At 37.8% G+C, this 20,304-nt stretch overlaps 1 protein-coding gene across 1 annotated transcript in view; it reads right to left on the bottom strand.

Annotated features, from left to right (window-relative positions):
• Pld5 (phospholipase D family member 5) overlaps positions 1 to 20,304 on the bottom strand; it is a 342,516-nt gene that overhangs the window by 77,234 nt on the left and 244,978 nt on the right. Inside the window, exon 5 of the mRNA XM_042674470.1 lies at positions 9,118 to 9,245. Coding sequence (XP_042530404.1) covers positions 9,118 to 9,245 — 128 coding nt within the window. The remainder of the gene's footprint in view (positions 1 to 9,117; positions 9,246 to 20,304) is intronic.

Raw genomic sequence — 20,304 nt, 5'->3', positions numbered from 1 at the left:
CAAGATCAGAGAACAGTGATCCTTCCTAAGTGTAATTTTTGCTAAAAGTTAGTGACTGTCAAATAACTGATTTTTTTTTTTTTTTTTTGGTCAGTCATGGGGCTTGAACTTTGGGCCTAGGCGCTGTCCTTCAACTCTTCAGCTCAAGGCTAGCACTCTATCACAACACTGCTTGAGCCACAACACTACTTCTGGCCTTTTCTGCTTATGTGGTGCGAGGAATTGAACCCAGGGCCTCATGCATGTGAAGCAAAGCACTGTACCACTGAGCCATCTTCCCAGCTCGTGACAGTCAAATAAGAGTGAGGTGTTTAATGCTAAAGAGCCTGGGTTTGAAGTCTAGCTTTGTTGTTTCATGGAAGGTGACCTCATCATTTGTTGAAGGTGTCTTACCTTCTTCTATGTAAAACAAAGTGATGATAGTATTACTTACAAAATAATCATTATGAGAATTGAAATGAGTTCCAACTCTTAAAAGACACTCGAACATACCAAAAAGCCCACAATGCATCAGAGCTATTACCTATTAGTTGTATCAAGCCCCATACATAAAAGAATTAACACTTGGGAAAATGTATTATAGCTCCTTGTGTGATTATTAGCCTCACATACAAATAAGTGTCCTCAAATTAAAATCTGTTCTCAAAGATTCCTGTCATCCTGAGGAAGGCAAAGACAACCCTACCTAGTCAAGCACAAGCGAAAGAAACACTAATTTAAAGTAAATGATGAAATGTAATAACATGGCTCCCAATACAGAGTGTGATGGAGACTGGATGGAGCAGATGTGTCCACAGGTGTGGAGAAGAGGAAGAGAAAGAGGAGAAAGGCAGGGGTTGCTAATGAGAGGGAAATCATGAGTAGGTGGGCAATTGGCCTGAAGAAGCATGAAGCGAATGCTAGGTAAATGTTCATGAAAGGCATTTTTTTTTAAATAAGTTTTTTATTGTGAAAATACCGTACAGAAGGGTTACAGTTACATGAGCAAGATAATGAGTACATTTCTTATCAAGCATTGTTGCCTCCTCCTTTGTTTCCCCTTCCCATCCCTTCCCATCCTTCCCCCAACCCCCCATTCAGCCCTCCCCCCCCCACCCCCCCCCAACCAAAGTTGTAAAGTTCGTTTTGGACATAACGACTTGTATATCTCATTGTTGCGATGGGTCCACCTGTATCCCTATTTAAACAATTTGTTTTTCCCTTCCCCTCCACAAATTATACCAACATCAAATACAGTGAAAGCAGGGTTCTTATCAAGCATTGTTGCCTCCTCCTTTGTTTTTCCCCTACCATCCTTTCCCTCCTACCTCCACAACTACACTCCGCCCCTGCCCACCCCCACCTACATTGTAAAGTTCGTTTTTCTACATAGAGTTTTATACCTTTTACTGTTGCAGTGGGCCAACCTGTATCCCTATTTAAACAATTTGTTTTATGAAAGGCAGTTCTAAACCTTGCCAGCCCTTCCCAGCTTGTGTCTCTTCCCATTAAAGAATAACTTCTTCTAAGAGAAAAGCAGGAATAATTGATAAGAGAGTAGGAATGAGACTTATTTGAGTTTTTAACAAGTAAAATGAGAAAATGGCAGTAAACTGTGAAAATGGTTGGTGTATATGGGATTCACAATTGCTAGAAATGAAATGAAGATGTAGACTTCATTAACTTCACTCTCAATCAAAGGACATGAGAGTTATCTCCAGATATTTATCTCCCATGTAGATAAGAGTGTATTTTATTATTTTGCAGCAGAGCAAGGCAGCAATGGGATCTGTTTTAGTATTGTTTTTTTTCCAAAATTATCTTAAAGGCAGGGAAAGGGGGAGGGAGAAGGTGGGGAGGGGAGGATGGGAAGGGATAGGAAGGGGAAACAAAGGAGAAGGCAACAATACTTGGTAAGAAATGTACTCAATACCTTGCTCATGTAATTGTAACCCCTCTGTATGGTATTTTCACACACACACACAAAGGTAGAGATGATGCCATAATATCTACCTAATAACCTAGGGGCAGTTTTGCCACATGAAAATAAATACATAAAGCACAGATACGCATACAAGTTGTATCTTTAGCCGGGCGCTGGTGGCTCACGCCTGTAATCCTAGCTACTCAGGAGGCTGAGATCTGAGGATCACGGTTCAAAGCCAGCCCAGTCAGGAGAGACCGTGAGACTCCTATCTCCAATAAACCACCAGAAAACCGGAAGTGGCGCTGTAGCTCAAGTGGTAGAGCACTCGCCTTGAGCTGAAGAGCTGAGGGACAGCGCCCAGGCCCAGAGTTCAAGCCCCACGACCGACAAAAAAAAAAACAAGTTGTATCTTTAAATCTTTTCTTAAAAAGATTTAACCTGCCTTGTCTCAATTCTCTGACCTTGAAGAAGTTGAATCTGATATTAAATTTACAACCAACACAAGGACACAAATTTTCATAAAAGAGTCTAATGAAAAGCATCAGATAGTATAGTATACACTTATGGCCCTTGCTTCTATCTTTCGTTTGTTTTCTCTCAGTTAAGAAGAATCAGATGTGAGAAATGCTCAACTTTTTTTCATGGCTTTCCTACTAGTGAATTTATGCTGAGCCATATTTAAAATAAGTTTATTTTTAACTTTTTTTTGAAAAATTCAATTTTATTTTATATATATTATTTTATTTTTTTAAATTTTACTTTATTGTTAAGATGTAGTACAGAGGGATTACAGTTGCATGAGTAAGGCAATGAGTACTTTACTTGTTGATCATTGTTACCCCTTCCCTTCCTTGTTGTGTCCCATTATCCCTTCCTTCCCCCAGCCCCCACACTCCTATACCCCCTCCTCCGCTTGCTGTTCGAACTTGTCAAGTTCGTTTCCAATGTACTGTCCTGTGGGTATCTTGGTTGCAATGGATGATCCTGTGTCTTTGTTTCAGTGTTTTGTTATTCCTCTTCCCCTCCTCAGATTAGACATATGTATATACAAGATGCACAGTTTCAAAATCGAGTACAGTGTCAACAGGGGGTATGTCATAGGGGAAAGGACATACAAGGAAACAACAACAAAAAATAATAAAATCACATGGCACATTTAAAACAGTAACAATAAAGACAGGCCTCTTGTGTCCAAATCTTGGAGTTTATTTTTCTTAGCATCATACCCTTATATGGTCATTTGTACATGGTTTTTGAGTTTTCCAGCTTATCTGATAAGATTATCTTATGACCCAGCAATCCCACTTCTGGACATTTACCCAAACAATCACAAACAAGGCCACACTAAAGCTACCAGCAGAACTATGTTTATAGCAGCATTATTCACCATAGCTAAGATATGGAACCAACCCAGATGCCCCTCAGTAGATGAGAGGATCAAGAAAATGTGATACAAACATACAATGGAATTCTATGCTTCCATCAGAAAGAACGACACCACCCCATTTGTTACGAAAAGGAAAGATGTGGAAAAAGTCATATTAAGTGAAGTTACCCAGTCCCAAAGAAAGTTAGGTCCCATGGGTTCTCTTATTTGCAAGAATTAGTATACATATAGGATACTCTTATTTTTTAACACTTATATTTACTTCAGAACTATGAAATATCATGTTATTCCACTGGGGTTTTAAAAGTACAACTTTGCTAGTATACTCAAGCTAAAGGAGAAAAGCCTAAAACATTTACTTTGCTTATTTTCTCTCTCATTGAATGGATTAGAAAGTGAGAACAAACAAACTTTTTGACAAATCTACAGTGATGATCTCCATGCAACGATGTAAGAGAAAGGTTGCAATTTTCCATTTCTTATTGAGAATGACATTAAATGAGCTACAAGGAGCTAGCTGGTCCGCAGGGAAGCTGAAGCTGTTTGGAAGACAGAAATAGGTCATGGTGCTTTCTAACTTTCTTGGCCTAGACAATTCTGGTCTCCTCTATACTATGGAAAGAAAACTGGCTACTGTTTGGGAATGTGTAAGTAGAAGAAGATAGTAAGAGGCTTTCAGTCTTCATTGGAATAACAGGAGATAATCAGTAGCTTACCCTTGTGCTGAATCCACTATGCTTAAGGTAGGGGAATTTTCATACTTCACAATGATGAGCCATTTCCAAAGGAAATACTATCCAAATGACTAAATAAAGAATTAATATAGTAAAGATCAGTCTTCTTTTCTACAAAATAAACAACCACCAAAAAAGACAAAGCAGTAGTCCTCAAGTAGAAAAAACAAGACTTGAAAATATGATGTCTATATATGGAGGAAAGCAATAGGAAATAAAGGAAATACAGATACTGCTTTCAAAATCTGAGAAAAAAGCCACCAAATCTCAATCAGCCAAACTTTAGAGCCTATCAAAAATAGCAGAATACTAAAAACTTTATAGCCTATCAAATATAGTAAATAACACAAGAAGTATTTGACGTTGGGGAGGCAAATTTTCTAAAGATAAACAAATAACAAAATATGCTCAAGCTAAAAAAACCCTAACGGTAGAATTTACATGTAACCAATATTTTTATAAAATCAAGTTTAGGCATTTATTACAAGAGGTCCAATGGAAAATTACTACAGTTACTGGGTAGAAGATGTTTCTTAATGAGTGCTTCATAAGTATGAAAAAGGCAAAGGACAAAATGAGCTACTTCCGTGAGTTAGAGTACTTACTCCTAAATAAACTAATAAAGCTTCATACCATTAGCACCTTATTTTTGTCTCTAAAGCAAGCGCATGTTCTTCTAATCAATATTGTTATATGTTTGAAACATTATCAGATATGAGACATACAGAATCAAAATTAGTATTTTTCATTTCAAAATTATTATTGAACAAGGAAGCTTTATGTATTTGATATTTATGCCCGGGAGCCAGCAGCTCATATCTGTAATCCTAGCTACTAAGGAGGGTGACATCTAGAAGACTGTGGTTCAAGGATAGCTCAAGAAGAAAAATTCATTTTCAAAATAGCACTCCATTTCCACAATAACCAGCAAAAGTAGGCCTGGCGGCATGGCTCAAGAGTCAGTGCCAACCAAGGAAGCATGACATCTTGAGTTCAAACCTCAATATCATTAAAAAAAAAACCTAAGATCTGGTATTGAAACTCAATTCTGGGCTCAAGCCTATTTCTCTATAAAATGGACTCAATAATGGTCTTTACCTCATAAGATTGTTGTGACATATAAATATTGAATTAGATAGTTTCAAATAGCACCTGATATTTAACACATGGTAATTATTTCTGCCATTATTATTATTATTATTATTATTATTATTTGGTCTGTCATGGGGTCTGAACTCTGGGCCTGGGCGCTGTCCCTCAGCTCTTCAGCTCAAGGCTAGCGCCCTACCACTTGAGCCACAGCACCACTTCTGGCTTTTTCTTCTCATGTAGTACTGAGGAATCAAACCCAGGGTCTCCTGCATGCAAGGTAAGCACTCTACCACTGAGCCACCTTCCCATCCCCATAATTATTATTTTTATTAATTAATTAATTATTATTTTTTAATGTTATTTGGTTCATAATCTTTTTTTTAAGACAGGGTCTTACTCTGTAGCCCAAGCTCGCCAAATACTCTCAGTACTCCTACCTCAGCTTCTCCAGAGTAATTTGTTTTGTTAATGTATAGATAGAATTTTCTAATTTCCTAAACAAAACCCCATTCTTTGAGGGTATTTTTTTCCTGGTCCTGGGACTTGAACTCTGGACCTGGGCACTTCCTGAGCTCCATTTGCTCAAGGGTAGCACTTTAACTATTGAGCCATGGCTCCACTTTTGTTTTTTTTGTATGTGTTGTGATTAATTGGAGATAATTGTCTCACAGACTTCCCTACTCGAGCTGGCTTCAAACCAAAATCCTCAGATCTCAGCCTCCTGAGTAGCTAAGTTTACAGGCATGAGCCACTGGTGCCTCACTGAGAGTATTCTTTTAAGAAATACTTAATCTGCTTTTTGCTGAGAATCACTAGTTACTCAATCCCACAAATTAATTAACAGCAGAAGAAAAGCTTGACATTCATGACTCCATGGTGTGTTACGAGAATCAGTGATCCAGGAACCTGTATTACTTAAACTTTTAATTTTTTAAATGGTATTTTTAACTTTTAATTTTTATTTTTATATATGTTTTTATTGTAAAAATACTGTACAGAGGGGTTACAGTTACATGAGTAAGGTAGTGAGTACATTTCCTATGGAGCATTGTTACTTCCTCCTTTGTTTTTCCCCTACCATCCCTTCCTAACTTTTAATTATGAAACTATGAAAACCCATTGTGGGTAAGTAGTCCTTTTGCTATATAGTGTCTATTTAGTGGATAAGGAAACACATGGATTGTGAGCTCTAGATGGTATACTTGCCTAACTCATCATATAAAGGAAAAGTAGGTGGAATGACAGAACTGGAAGGGCAGAAATAACCATGGAGGTAGGTGGTGAGAAGTGTGAAAAGCCAACAGTATAAATATGAGATCAATCTCAGCTTTATCCTACACGATGTTGGTTTTCTCTATAGGGTCCATCAGAGATCTAGCTGTTCCTCAATGACATCTTTCCCCTAAGGGATAAAGTGAAGTGGAAGGCAATTCACTTGGTAAACCCGATGAGCTTGGCAGAGACTGAAATTTTCTTAATAAAGACCCAGAAACACAATAAATCAAAGAAATGTTGGATAAATGGGATTGCATGAAACTGCAGAGCTTCTGCACGGCAATGGACAAAGTTAGCAAGATCAATAGAAAGCCCATGAATTGGCAGAAGATCTTCACTAGCCATATAACAGACAAAGGCCTCATATCTAAAATACAGTTAGAACTCAAAAAATTAAATCCTCCAAAAACAAATCATCAAAGAAACAACTGCCCCATTAATGAGTGGGTTAAAGACTTAAAGAGAGACTTCTCTGAAGAGGAAAGAAGGATGGCCAATAGACACATGAAGAAATTCTCATCATCTCTGCCCATAGAAGAAATGCAAATCAAAACACATTGAGATTCCACCTCACCTCAGTTAGAATGGTTATAATGAAGAAATCTAGTAACAACAGATTCTGGAGGGGATGTGGCCAAAAGGGAGCCCTGCTGCCTGTTGGTTTGAGTGTAAACTTGTTCAACCACTCTGGAAAGCAGTATGGAAGTTCCTCAAAAGACTCCACATAGAGCTTCCCCTATGACCCAGTAATCCCACTTTTCAGCATTTACCCAAATGACTACAAACAAGACCATACTAAAGCTATCAGTACAACTATGTTTATCACAGCATCATTTACCATAGCTAAGATAAGGAACCAACCCAGATGCCCCTCAGTAGATGAATGGATCAAGAAAATGTAGTATAAGCAGGGCGCTGGTGGCTCACACCTGTAATCTTAGCTACTCAGGAGGCTGAGATCTGAGGATTGCGGTTCAAAGCCAGCCCGGCAGGAGAGACCGTGAGACTCCTATCTCCAATAAACCACCAGAAAACCGGAAGTGGCGCTGTAGCTCAAGTGGTAGAGCGCTCGTCTTGAGCTGAAGAGCTGAGGGACAGCGCCCAGGCCCAGAGTTCAAGCCCCACGACCGACCAAAAAAAAAAAAAAAAAGAAAATGTAGTATATATACACAATGCAATTCTATGCCTCCATCAGAAAGAATGACATTGCCCCATTTGTTAGGAAATGGAAAGGCTTGGAAAAAATTATATTAAGTAAAGTAAGCCAGGACCAAAGAAACATAGGTCCCATGGTTTCCCTTATTTGCAATAATTAGTATATGTCTAGGATAATCTTATCAGGTGAGCAGAAAAGCTCAATTTACTAGTTCTGGGGGCGGAGGAGTGGAGGACATGGGGGAAGGAAGGGATAGAAGGAGAAAAACAAAGGAGGGGTAATAATGCTCCACAAGAATTGTACTCACTACTTTACTCATGAAATTGTAACCCCTCTGTACAGCATCTTTACAATAAAATAACATTTAACAAAAAGATATAAAATGGGTGAGTATGGGCTTTGTCCCAAACACACTGATCACCCAGGTTTACTAAATACCTAGTAACTAGGGACTTATTTCATCTGACTGACAAATGGAAATGATGGTGATTTTGTAATCCATTATGGATCATCTCTGGGAAGGAAAACCATATGAAAATTAGGTTTATCTGAATGCATTTTCAACACACTTGCAGTTAATCATTTGCAAATAATTAGAGTATTTTCATGTTAACATTTATTCATCGAATCACTCAACTGATTACTGTCCCAAAACGTAACATCTTACATTGGGTTTGTAGGTTTTCCTGTCTTATGGATTATGCAATATTATCCTGAAGATTTAAATTGAGCACTGTAGATCCATGTTGATCTGTTCTAAAGACACCCAGACTGAGGGGAGAAGCTGGGTTGAGAGATTGGGCAAAAATGTTGAAAGGGGGGGCTGGGAAGGTGGCTCAGTGGTAGAGCGCTTGCCTTGCATGCATGAGGCCCTGGGTTCGATTCCTCAGCACCACATAAGCAAAAAGAAAAAAGCCGGAAGTGGCTCTGTGGCTCAAGTTACCACTTAGAGCGCTAGCCTTGAGCTGAAGAGCTGAGGGACAGCGCCCAGGCCCAGAGTTCAGGTCCCACGACAGGATCCCCCTCCCCCCCAAAAAAAAAGAATGTTGAAAGGGGTGGCATGGATCAAGATGCATTGTATTCATAGACTGCTTTTTCAAATGGCAACTCTTTTGTACAATGACTTAAAGGTAATAAGAATATCATTCAAAAGTGATAAAAAATGAGTAATAATAATAAAAATAAAGACTCCCAGAGTAGCATCTGAATTACAAAAGCATTGAAAACAACGGCAGTTATTTGTTTGTTTGGTGAAATGATTCTGAAAGGGAAAAAATCTGTCATTTCATATTAAATAAAGATGAACTTCTTAAAACTATGCAGCTAAAAATAGTTAACGCTAGAGGTTTTGAGTTTGGAGCATAGTGTTAGCAAGTCTGCTACCACCATGCATGAGGTCCTGAGTTCAATTCCCAACATTACATTACAAAAACTAAAAGTAGAATCTGGTGTAGGTTTCAATTCCCTCAACCACTTAGGTGTGGGTGAACGCTTTCCGGAAGTACAAGTTTAGGTGTTTCCTGAGTTTGAATTTAGACTATGTAGAAAAATTATGTAGAAAGATTACCTGTCCTAGGGATCGCCAGTCCAAACCAGCACTGCCGATATACACGTGCTGTTTGTCCACAATCCAGAAGGAGGACTGCAGCCGGCCCTTGTTGTAGGCTGTCATGTTCATGTAGGTCACCTCGGCTCCTAGAAGATCAAAGAGATACTTGTCAGCCTCTGCATCCAGGCCCTGTACAGGTAAGCACCATCTACCAGCAGCAATACTCACAGTCTGCTATAGGTCCCAACTGACATTTCAGAGAGCCAAATATTTACATTCATTTTTACAGAAAAATCCCTCAAAGTGCTAAAGCAAAAGGAACAAAGACAACTTTTCCTGTAGACACTGACAAGACCATGGATTTTCAAGTCCCCAAACTTCATATGAACATCTTGCTCCCCAACGCTCCCCATCTACAAGGTAGCACAGGTATAAATATGCTTTGTTCTTATTGTGGAGTAATTTTAACACAATTTTTTTCAAATATTTCTTATTGAGATTAAGTGACTACATATGTTTCACAATATTGTGGAATAGTTATACTTAGCTAAGGTCACAAACACATGTTAACCTTCACAGTGATAATCATCAGTATCTTAATCTACAAAGTTTATGGACTCTATGAACTTTAACAGTAAGACTATTTCTTCCAAATTGGGTGATAGATACTTTTCCTTCCTTTGCTTAGTATCAGTTGTTCCCTCTTTCTCTCTCATTCCCTCCTTCCCATCACTGCCCTTTAGTTGCTCAGTTCATTTTCATCAATGTCCGGTGCAGCTGATGGGCCCCTCTGTTGTATTTTTCACCTGCTCTCCACCGATTGTGTGTCCTCCTCTCAGCTTCCTTCAGATGTGCATGCGTATACATCATATATGAGGGAAAGACTATAGAGACATCTAAAGACAGTAAGACAAAGTCCTTTGTTTCCTTGTCTTTCGGTTCTTTTCACCTGTATTATTTTATGCACATATGAGGAGATGCTTGGGTATTACAATTTTGTGCTTTTCTCCCAAGACTGACCTCTTTTGGTTTCATTGTGTTTGGGTGTCTTGAGTCCTGTTTACTTTGTCCTATCTCATTGCATTTTGAATCTAACATCAGGGAGACTATGTGCCATTTGTCTCTCTGATCTTAGCTTATCTTGCTCAACATGATTTGTTCTAGTTCCATCCATTTTCTTGCGGATGCCATTATTTTGTCCTTTCTAATGTTGTGTAAAATTCCATTGTATATAGGTACAATTTTGGGATCCATTCATCTGTAATGGGGCATCTGGTCAACACAAATTTTGTAATCAATCAAAGGCTCAGTCTTGGTCAGTATTATGAGTCTTCCAAATGAGAAACTGGATTGTTATTCCTTCTATGCCTTATGTGATCTTTCCACTTCTTCACTTGCCTTTGCTTCTGCAATAGTTGATTTAGATTTTGTCTCTTCTTGGTTTTTATTGGATCGTTCTTAACTTAAACAATCATTATTCAAGCTTTACCAAAATGTGGGCTTAAAAGTTTAAACAAGTTGCTCAGACTATCATTAAGACCAAAAATACCTTCTTAGAGCTGAATTTGACCAACCGTTTAATCAGTGTATGGTACAACCACTCTCAAGCCTTTATGTATAGCTGCTTCAAATATTAGTATAATCTCTCATAAAAAGAACATTAGCCCCTTCAGTGCAAGGCCATTTTTGCTAAAGTTCCATCCTTTCTGAAAGAACAGACTTGCAGGCATATCATTAATGAGCTAAGCTATTCTGCTCTCAGATGTTCAGCATTAATGAAGAGAGTATATTCAGGTGGCACGCTTCATGTTAGAATCTTCGCTAGCAAGAATTCATAACACTGTTGGCATTAGAATACATGCCAGAAGTATCGAGAAAAAAGGAGTGTAATTACACCAATAACTTAATCACCACCTCTTGGGAAACCATGAGTGATGCTTATGGACGCCCAGCAGCAGGAAGATGCAAAGAGTAGTTGCACAATTGTGCGATGATCTGATGGGCCCTACATACTCAGGCACATTTGCTCTGTAAGTGGAGTAGTCTCTTTATTCTAGAAGCACATGGCCAATGCTCCTCAGGTTCCAGCCACCTTATCAAAGGAACACTCTAGGAAGAGTAATAGATCCTAAGGTGGGAATGCTAAGCAGAGCAGATTTTGGAAGCAGTAAGTTACTATCCATGACAATTACAGAGAGATGTGAGTCTGGAGATGTTCAGGCCCTGGAGACATAGCTGCTGGTACTACGTGGATCAATTGTACAGTGTCTGTCCTTGAAGACAGCATTCAAGGGCAGCCATGATGGAAAACCATGAACTGTGTGACTTCATACAATAAAAACTTATTCTGTCTCAGTTTTGGAAGTTAGCGGTCCAAAATTGGGCTAAGGGTACAGCTCGATGGTAAAGTGTTTGACTAGTGTGCATGCAATCCTCAATGTTCACTCCGTAGTGATACCAAAAGAAAATGACCATAACAAAGTATACCATCAGGCTGTCAGGAGGGCATGGCTTCCTCTGAAACCTGTGCATCCTTCCTGGACCCTGGCAGGCTGAGAGGCTGTCAACTTAGGTGTGCTTTGGTTGTAGCAGCTCACTCCCAATTCTGCCTCTCTTGTCACATGGATCTTCCCCTGTGGCTGTTTTCTTTTCTCATTAGGACACTAGTCAGGTTGGGTAAAGGGCTTACCTCAGTAATTTACAGCCATATATTGACTCAATATGTTTGCAATCATCTATTTACAACTAAGGTCACTTTCTATATTACTGTGTAACACAATTCAAATTCAACTGGCTATACTTTTTTTGGCTGGTTATAGCTCTTTTGCTCAAGGCTAGTTCTCTACTACTTTGAGCCACAGTGACACTTCTGTTTTTTTTTCCCCCTCATTCTTCAAGAAAATAGAAGAGGCAATCTGAAAATTCATACAGAACAATAACAGACCCCAAATAGCAAAAACAATCCTTATCAGAAAGAACACTGCTGGAGGAATATCACTACCAAATTTCAAACTCTACTACAAAGCCATATTAATCAAAGCAGCTTGGTACTGGTACAAGAACAGACCTCAGGACCAATGGAATAGAACTGAAAACCCAGAAATGAACCTAAAGACCTATAGCCATCTAATCTTCGATAAGGAGGCTAAAAAAATAGAATGGAAGAAAGAAAGCTTCTTCAGTAAATGGTGCTGGAAAAATTGGTTAATGAGTTGTAGAAAACTAAATCTAGATCCTTATATATCACTCTGCACCAGAATCAACTCCAAATGGATCAAAGACCTTGGAGTCAAAGCAGATACCCTGAAAACATTACAAGACAGAATAGGAGAATCCTTAGGTCTCCTTGGTACAGGTCAAAATTTTCTTAAAAGAGGACCAGAAACACAACAAATCAAAGAAAGGTTGGGCAAATGGGACTGCATGAAATTGCAGAGCTTCTGCATGGCAAAGGACATAGTTAGCAAGATCAATAGAAAGCTCACGGATTGGGAGAAGATCTTCACTAGCCATACAACGCACTTCTGGTTTTTGAATGGTTAATTGAAGATAAGAGTCTCACAGGGACTTTTCTGCCCAAGCTGGTTTTGAACCTATGATCCCCAGATCTCAGACTCCTGAGTAGTTTTGATTATAGGCATGAGCCACGTCACCCAGCTTATACTTTTTTTAAATAGTGATAAAATGGCCAGTATGAAAAGAAGGAATTTCTCTTGTCTCTGGGAAGAAGAGAATGAAGATGATCTTGGTGTTAACCCCACCTTCCACCTTCAGTCAAATTCTGCATTGCCTCCCTTTCAAATCCCTTTTTGACTAATTCAACTCAAACTCTTGAGATATTTATGGCCTTTTAGTTCTTGACCTCAGACATTGTCTGAAACCTTACCAAGAGTCAGTTACTGCTTTAGATCGTCTGCTTATTAGGTTGCTTAGAATCCTCATCTGTTCTAGTTAGATCTTCTACAACCCCAACCCACTGGCCCCTAGAGACAACACTAAGCCTATCTATTGACTGTTCCACTATGAATGTACATTGCATTAAATTTAGCAGGTTATCGTGCATTGTAACTTGAGTCTGGAGCTTATGGGTATCTACAGTCTCTGTAGATATTTACTGGTGTCTAAAGTTATTTTTTGAATAATTTTTTATTGAGATTAAGTGATTACATAAATTTCACAGTATTGTGCAATAGTGATACTTAAAGTCACAAACACATTACAACCTTCAGAGGGCAAATTGTCATTATCATGGTCTATAAAGTTTGTGAATTCTATAAACTTTGACAATGCAATTATTTCTTCCAAATCAGGTGATACGTACATTTCCTTTTGCTTAGTGTGAGCTCTTCCCTCCCTCCCATCACTGCCCTTGAGTGGCTAAGTTCATTTTCATCAATGCTCAGTGCAGCTGATAGACCCCTGTATTGTATATTTTCCACTGTTTCCCTCTGATTCTGTGCCTGCCTTCTAGCTTCCTTCAGAGGTGCACATGTATATACTCTATATGAAGTCAAGAACAAGGAGTCATCTAGTAATGATATGACAAATTAAGTAGAGGTCCCTTGTTTCTTGAGTCCTGTTTACTTTGTCATATCTCATTGCATTTTGAATTTAACATCCACATATCAGGGAGACTACGTGCTATTTGTCTCTAATCTTGGCTTACCTCACTCAACATGATTTGTTCTAGTTCTATTATCCTGTGAATGCCATTATTTTGTTTTTTGATCTGTTCATCTCTAGTGGGGTATCTGGGTTGTTTCCATATCTTGGCTATTGTGGACAGTGCAGCAATGAACATGGAAGTACATGTGTCCTTGTATCCTGATTCCTGTTGTTTACGATAGATGCCTGGAAGTGGTATGGCTGAGTAATAGGGGAGGTCTATATTTAGCTTTCTGAGGACTATCCAGACTGCTTTCCAAGTGGTGGTATTAATGTACATTCCCACCAGCAATGCAGTAAGGTTCCTCTTTCTCCACAACTCCTCCAGCATTTGTCATTGGGGTAAGGTGGTACCTCAGGGATGTTTTTATTTGCATTTTCTTTATGGCTGGGGATGATGAGTGTTTCCTCGTATGTTTCTTTGCCATTTTTATCTCTTCTTCTGAGAAGTCTCTCTTTAGTTCCCTTGCCCATTTAGTAATTGGTTTGTTAGATTTGGGAGGGATTACTTTCTTGAGTTCCCTGTATATAATGGATATTAGGCCTTTGTCTGATATATTGCTGGTAAATATCTTTTCCCAATTGATTGGCTGTCTTTCTAGTTTGGTAGCTATGTCTTTAGCTGTGTAGAAACTTTATTTGAAGGTAGTCCCATTTGTTGAGTCTCTCTTCAATTTATTTTGACCTTGAGACTCTGTTCAGGAAGTCTCTGCCTGTGCTTATAAGTTCACGTGTCTCTCTTACTCTGTCCTGCAGTAGTTTTAGTTTCAGCTTTGATGTTGAGGTCCTAAAGTTATTCTTTTACAATGGAAAAATTCTTTTCCTTTGGCAGAATTTCATTAAGTAATTAATAACAGAATGCTGTTCTGGGTGAAAGTAGGGATAAAAGATCTAAAGTGACTGATTAGTATTCAGGCACAAAGTACCATAAACAGGGTAAATTATAAACAAGGGAAATTATTTATGGCAGTTGTAGAAGGTGGGAAGTCTAGGATCAAAACATTGGCAGTTCAGAATCTGGTAAGAGTTGGCTTTTTGCTCCTAAATATTACCTTCTCACTGTGTCCTCACATGTTGGAAACTCAGGGGTTATTTTAGTGCACCTTTCTAGTTCTTCTGTTTCTTTTTGTCTTTCAGCTGGCCTGGAATGTACAATGTAACCAAGCTAGTTTGAAACTCTGCCTGCCTGCCTGCCTTCCTTCCTTCCTTCCTTCCTTCCTTCCTTCCTTCCTTCCTTGTCTGTTCCTTCCTTCCTTCTTCTCTTCCTCCTTTCTTCTCTTCCTCCCATGGCAGTACTGGGGTTTGAACTGAGGACTTTGTGCTTTTTAGGCAGGCACAATACCACATATGCCATACATCCATCCCTTTTGTTCTCTTGCTATTTTTGAGATAGGGTCCCACTTTTTGTTAAGGTAGGCCTGAATTTGCAATCCTTCTGTTTATGCTTCATGCAGTTTTACTTTTTGGTCAAGCAGTCCTAGACTTTAATCTTCCTATTTGTGTTTCATGCAGCTGGAAAGAGAGGAACATGACAGGATGTTTAGTGTTCTTCTCTCGAGATAGTGGAGTGTGTATGTCTTGATGACATTTCAGTATAGGCTGTCCTGGAACTTCAATCTTACCGATCTCTACTTTCCATCTCTACTTTCCATAGGATAACAGGAATATACCACTCTGCCCAAATATTGGTTTAGAAGGAATCTCATGAACATTTCTTTCTTAGACTGGCCAACAGATTGAAATCCACTTAGTATGTGCCTCTCAATCAACTAGTTTTTAATTTTTTTTAACAAATTCTAAAAGTCAGCAACCAGTTTTTATGGCATTAACAAGATAATATCATATGCATGCATAATTTTAGAAGCCCCACAATCTTTATGTGTGTGTTTAATTAGTTGCCTAAAAGTATTCAGTTTTAGACTAGAAGCTCATAGAATTTTAAGAAAGTGTCAGTTGCATCAGTTACATGACATAATTTAAAATTTGAAGATTTTAAATAAAAATTCGTGCAAATAATCATCATAATGACACACAAGGAAAATGTTTTATGGTTAAAAAAAAGAGGAAAAATCAAGCTCCACACGATGAAACTTTGACAGATTCAACCTCTAAATTTATTTCCAGAAAAACACCTTTGGAAAAAAAATGTTAGCAGTTTTAATAAACTTTATGACACTTAAACATATATAATATACATGAGTAACTTGTAAGGCACAATACTATAATAGACACTTGGGAATTCCAGTCTTCCTAACAACTAGAATTACCTTACCAATATGATGAAAGTAGTGTTTCTTAGTTTCTTAGCTGATTTCGTCATTCACTATTTCTCACCCCCAGGGGACATGTGGCAACACCTGCTGATATTTTTTTGTTTGTGGGAACTATCAGGAGAATGTTATTAGTAGTCAATGGGTAAAGTCTAAAACAGTCTCCCATATTAGTCACTCAGACACCAATAATCTTCAAGGGTCCTAGAAGCCTCCCCAGATCCCATAACCCTTCTACTTTTCTGGGAAGCAACCATTACCTCAATCCAATCTTTATCATTGTCTTGTCTCTAAAATATATATTCTTAAATATGCATATATCTTTAATAGCATTATAAAAATAAGCTTGACATTAGTTTTTGAACAGACAAGTTCCAAGCATGTATCCAAGGAAAGCACATCAGTATTCGTAATTATAGATTTCTGAAAAGGCTTTCCGATGGATAGTAAAAGCAATTTTGCAGCAGAAATCTATCTTATCAATCAATATTTTCTTCTGAATGTAGTCTTTGTATGAACAGTGGAAAATGTTATATCTTAAGCTGGAGAGTTATAACTTTTATTGTTATTATTACTTTTACATTAATGGGCTTTGAACTCAGGGTATGTGCTTGTTATGAAAATGCTGCCCTTTGAGGCATACCCCAGATCTACTTTTATTACCAAGTACAATTTAATAAATTTAATTAGCAAGACTTTATGATTCATAGGTTTGAAGGCTGAAGGTGAAGACCAAAGTGTAATTCATCATGATACATTTTTAGCTTTTTTAAGCCACTTAGAAAGAGAGAAAAAAAACAATAAACAGTCCGTGCTCCAGTTGTAAAAAATAGTGAATTTTAAGAGTACACTGAATTTTTTTGTAAATTTTAATTTTAACATACTTATTTCATTGTGGAAGTATTTATAACTTGCTTTTGATATTCTGTCCTTAGTGTAGAGGTTTAGACTTACAAGGATCATTTCTTGGAGCTGTACCTTTCTTCTTACAACGAGAATATTCTGCTTCAAGCAAAGATCTGATACTTAGCTCAAAAGTTAAACTATCTATAAGGATGGCTGATTTCAGAAGCCATTAGGTTTAAAAAGCAAACATTTTGCCTAAAAATAATTATTATAAATTTTGATTTAAAACTAGCATCTACTCAATATTTCCCCAATTAAGCTTAAATATAAAAAATTCTACACTCAAAATATATCAGTAAAAACATTCTCATAGTGGGTCATCAGTTAGGAAATGTCAAGGTCAAGGAAATTTGTAGTTAGGACCTATGCTTAATACTTGCATTCTTTTTTCCTTCTACTGGTGCCACATAGAAACAGACACCAAAACAGGGAAAGTGACTGGTAGTTCAGTACAAGTTCCAGTGTTCTCTGAAATACAGCAGTCTCCGAGCTCACCATTGTAGCTAGAATGACAACCTTGTAATTTTGGAGGTAGTTTGGGTGCTACAGCCTTCATTGCCGTACCACTGGCTGTCTAATAAGCCAAAGACTTTACAGAACAATCTTCCAGGATTCTGAGATGACGCACCTGCTGACATTGTATAAAACACTTCATTTAGTGTATCAACAGCTTAGAAGGCTTACTAGGTAGAAAAAAAATACATGGCTATTGTAGACCACATCACAGCGAAGAAATAGAATTCTTTGGAACATTTACAAAGATACTTCAAAAGAACAATCTAGTAATAAGGCAAATATCCTGGTTTGGATCAACAATGTGACACAAAAGCTTTTAAGTTAAAGGCTTGGTTGGCAAATAAATCTTTGCTCCTAATAAATGATTTGTCTTGAGGGTTGTGAAACAGAGACAGAAAGTAGCAGAGCAGTATTCTTAGAAATTAAAAAAATCCCAAGTAAAACTTTAGTCAAACTGATTGTATGATTGTCAGCACTGAAAAACACTTCAAATGAAACAGTTTATGTACAACAAAGAGAATACAGAGATTAAAATGATGACTGAAAAGTCGATGTAGGAAAGAACTTTCTGGAGACTCTATTACCAATGAAAATCTCAGAAGGAGATGAACCTCTCAAAAGGAAAAAGATAGTAAGTGAAGCATAAAGGTAAGAAATTATAAAGTCTGACTAAGACATTTAAAATCCAATTATGGTAATTTAGAAGAAACCACAATCAGAGGGGAAGAAAGAAGTGACAGAATATGTAACGAAGTAAGACTTCTAGGAACTAAAGAATATGTTTCTAAGTTTCTTTTTTTAAAATTTTATTTTATTGTAAAGATGCTGTACAAAGGGGTTACAGTTGAATGCGTAAGGCAATGAGTACATTACCCCTTCCTTTGTTGTTCTGCCATTATCCCTTTTCTTCCCACCTCCCTTACTCCTCCCCCCTCCCCGAAGTTGTAAAGTTCATTTCCAACATACTGTCTTGTGGGTATCTTTGTTGCAATGGGTCATCCTGTGTCCTTATTTCAGTGTTTAGTTATTCCCCTTCCCCTCACCAAATTAGATAAATGTATATACAAGATGCAGGGTATCAAAATCAAGTACAGTGACAACAGGGATATACCACAGGGGGAAGATCCTACAAAGGAAACAAAAAATACCTACATAGTTCATTCAAACAACAACAACAAAGAAATACTTCTTGTCTCTATATTTTGGAGCTCATTTTGCTTAGCATCATCTTATATGGTCATATATACATTGCTTTTGAGCTTTTCTGCTCATCTGATAAAATTATCCTAGATGTATTCTAATTATTGAAAATGAGGAAAGCCATGGGACCTCTATTTATTTGGGTCTGGCTTACTTCACTTAGACCGTTCAGCCATCCTGACTTCCAGGCTTACTTTACTTAATATGATTTTTTCCCAAGTCTTTCCATTTCCTAATAAATGGGTTGGTGTTATTCTTTCTGATGGAAGCAATGTTTTTAAATTTTTAAACCTACTTTCTCCTGGTAAGAAATCAAAAAAAGACTTGCCCACATATCAGAGTAAATTTTAAGAATTGTAAAAATAAACATATTCTAAAAGCTGTCAGGAAGAAATGAACAAACACAAATGATAACAAAGATAAGCCAATCTGATTTATATGGATATTTCAAGAGTAACAATAAAAACAAGGATGTTGTCTGAGGGGAAATAAAACTTGTGTTTCTAGCAAAGACTGAAGGTAAAGCAAAAAATATTTTGTCTTTACAACCACACAAGTTCCTTCAGGAAATGATAAAAGTTTTAACTAGTATTTATACATAGGGGAATTATAAACTTGTGATTGAAGGGTATAAATCTTGCTGGGAAAATGTTAATCAGGAACACAAAGCATACATGACCATTTTGGTTTTCCTTATTTGAATATTCTTATGTGAAAGGCAAGAGACATCAGATCTTAACTGGGATTATTTAACTTCATTCAAACTTGGTCATAAATAGGAAAACCATTAAAACATTGCTTCCTTGTATTTGTATTTCATTGCACATGTTATGATGAAATTCATAGAATGATAAAGAATTAGACATGTACAAGGGATTAGTTCTTGATGTGCACAATGATGAACTTCCATAAGTAAGGTGTGTGTGTGTGTGTGTGTGTGTGTGTGTGTGTGTGTGTGTGTGTGTGTGTGTGCATGCACATGTGTGCGCACCAGTGCTGGGGCTTGAACTGGGGCACTGTCCCTGAGATTTCTGTGGTCAAGGCTAGCATTCTACCACTTGAGTCACAACTCCATTTCTTGCTTTTGTTTTAGCTAAGTGGAGATAAGAGTCTCACAGACTTTCCTGCTCAGGATGGCTTTGAATTGTGATTCTCATATCTTAGTTCCCTGAGTAGCTAGGATTATAGGCATGAGCCACTAGTATCAGGCTCATAACTAAGGTTTTAACCACAAATTAAGGAGTGTGTTTACTGCCTGATCAGAAGAACTACACAACCATCTGAATTATTCTGACATCTGAAGCACTCTTACTCTTATAAATAGTGATGGTTGAAATGAATCTATTGGAAAAGACTAATTCTTAGTGAACCTTCTATTTAATATTCTTCCCTAACAAAAGCTAAAGGGCCAGGTGCCAGTGGTTCACATCTGTAATTCTAGCTACTTAGAAGTCTAAGATCTGAAGATAGTGGTTCAATGCCAGCGTGGGGAAGAAAGTCCATGGACTCTTATCTCCAATTAACCACCAGAAAACCAGAAGTGGTGCTGTAGCTCAAAGTAGTACAGTGCTAGCCTTGAGCAAAACAGCTGAGGGACAGTACCCAGGCCCTGAGTTCAAGCACCATTACCAGCTAAAGAACATAGCTA

This window comes from Dipodomys spectabilis, unplaced genomic scaffold (assembly GCF_019054845.1).
Source record: "Dipodomys spectabilis isolate Male_0828 unplaced genomic scaffold, ASM1905484v1 ptg000019l, whole genome shotgun sequence".
Classification (NCBI taxonomy): Eukaryota; Metazoa; Chordata; class Mammalia; order Rodentia; family Heteromyidae; genus Dipodomys; species Dipodomys spectabilis.
The sequence above is the reverse complement of the archived record's forward strand: the minus strand, read 5'-3'. Positions and strand labels throughout refer to the sequence as shown.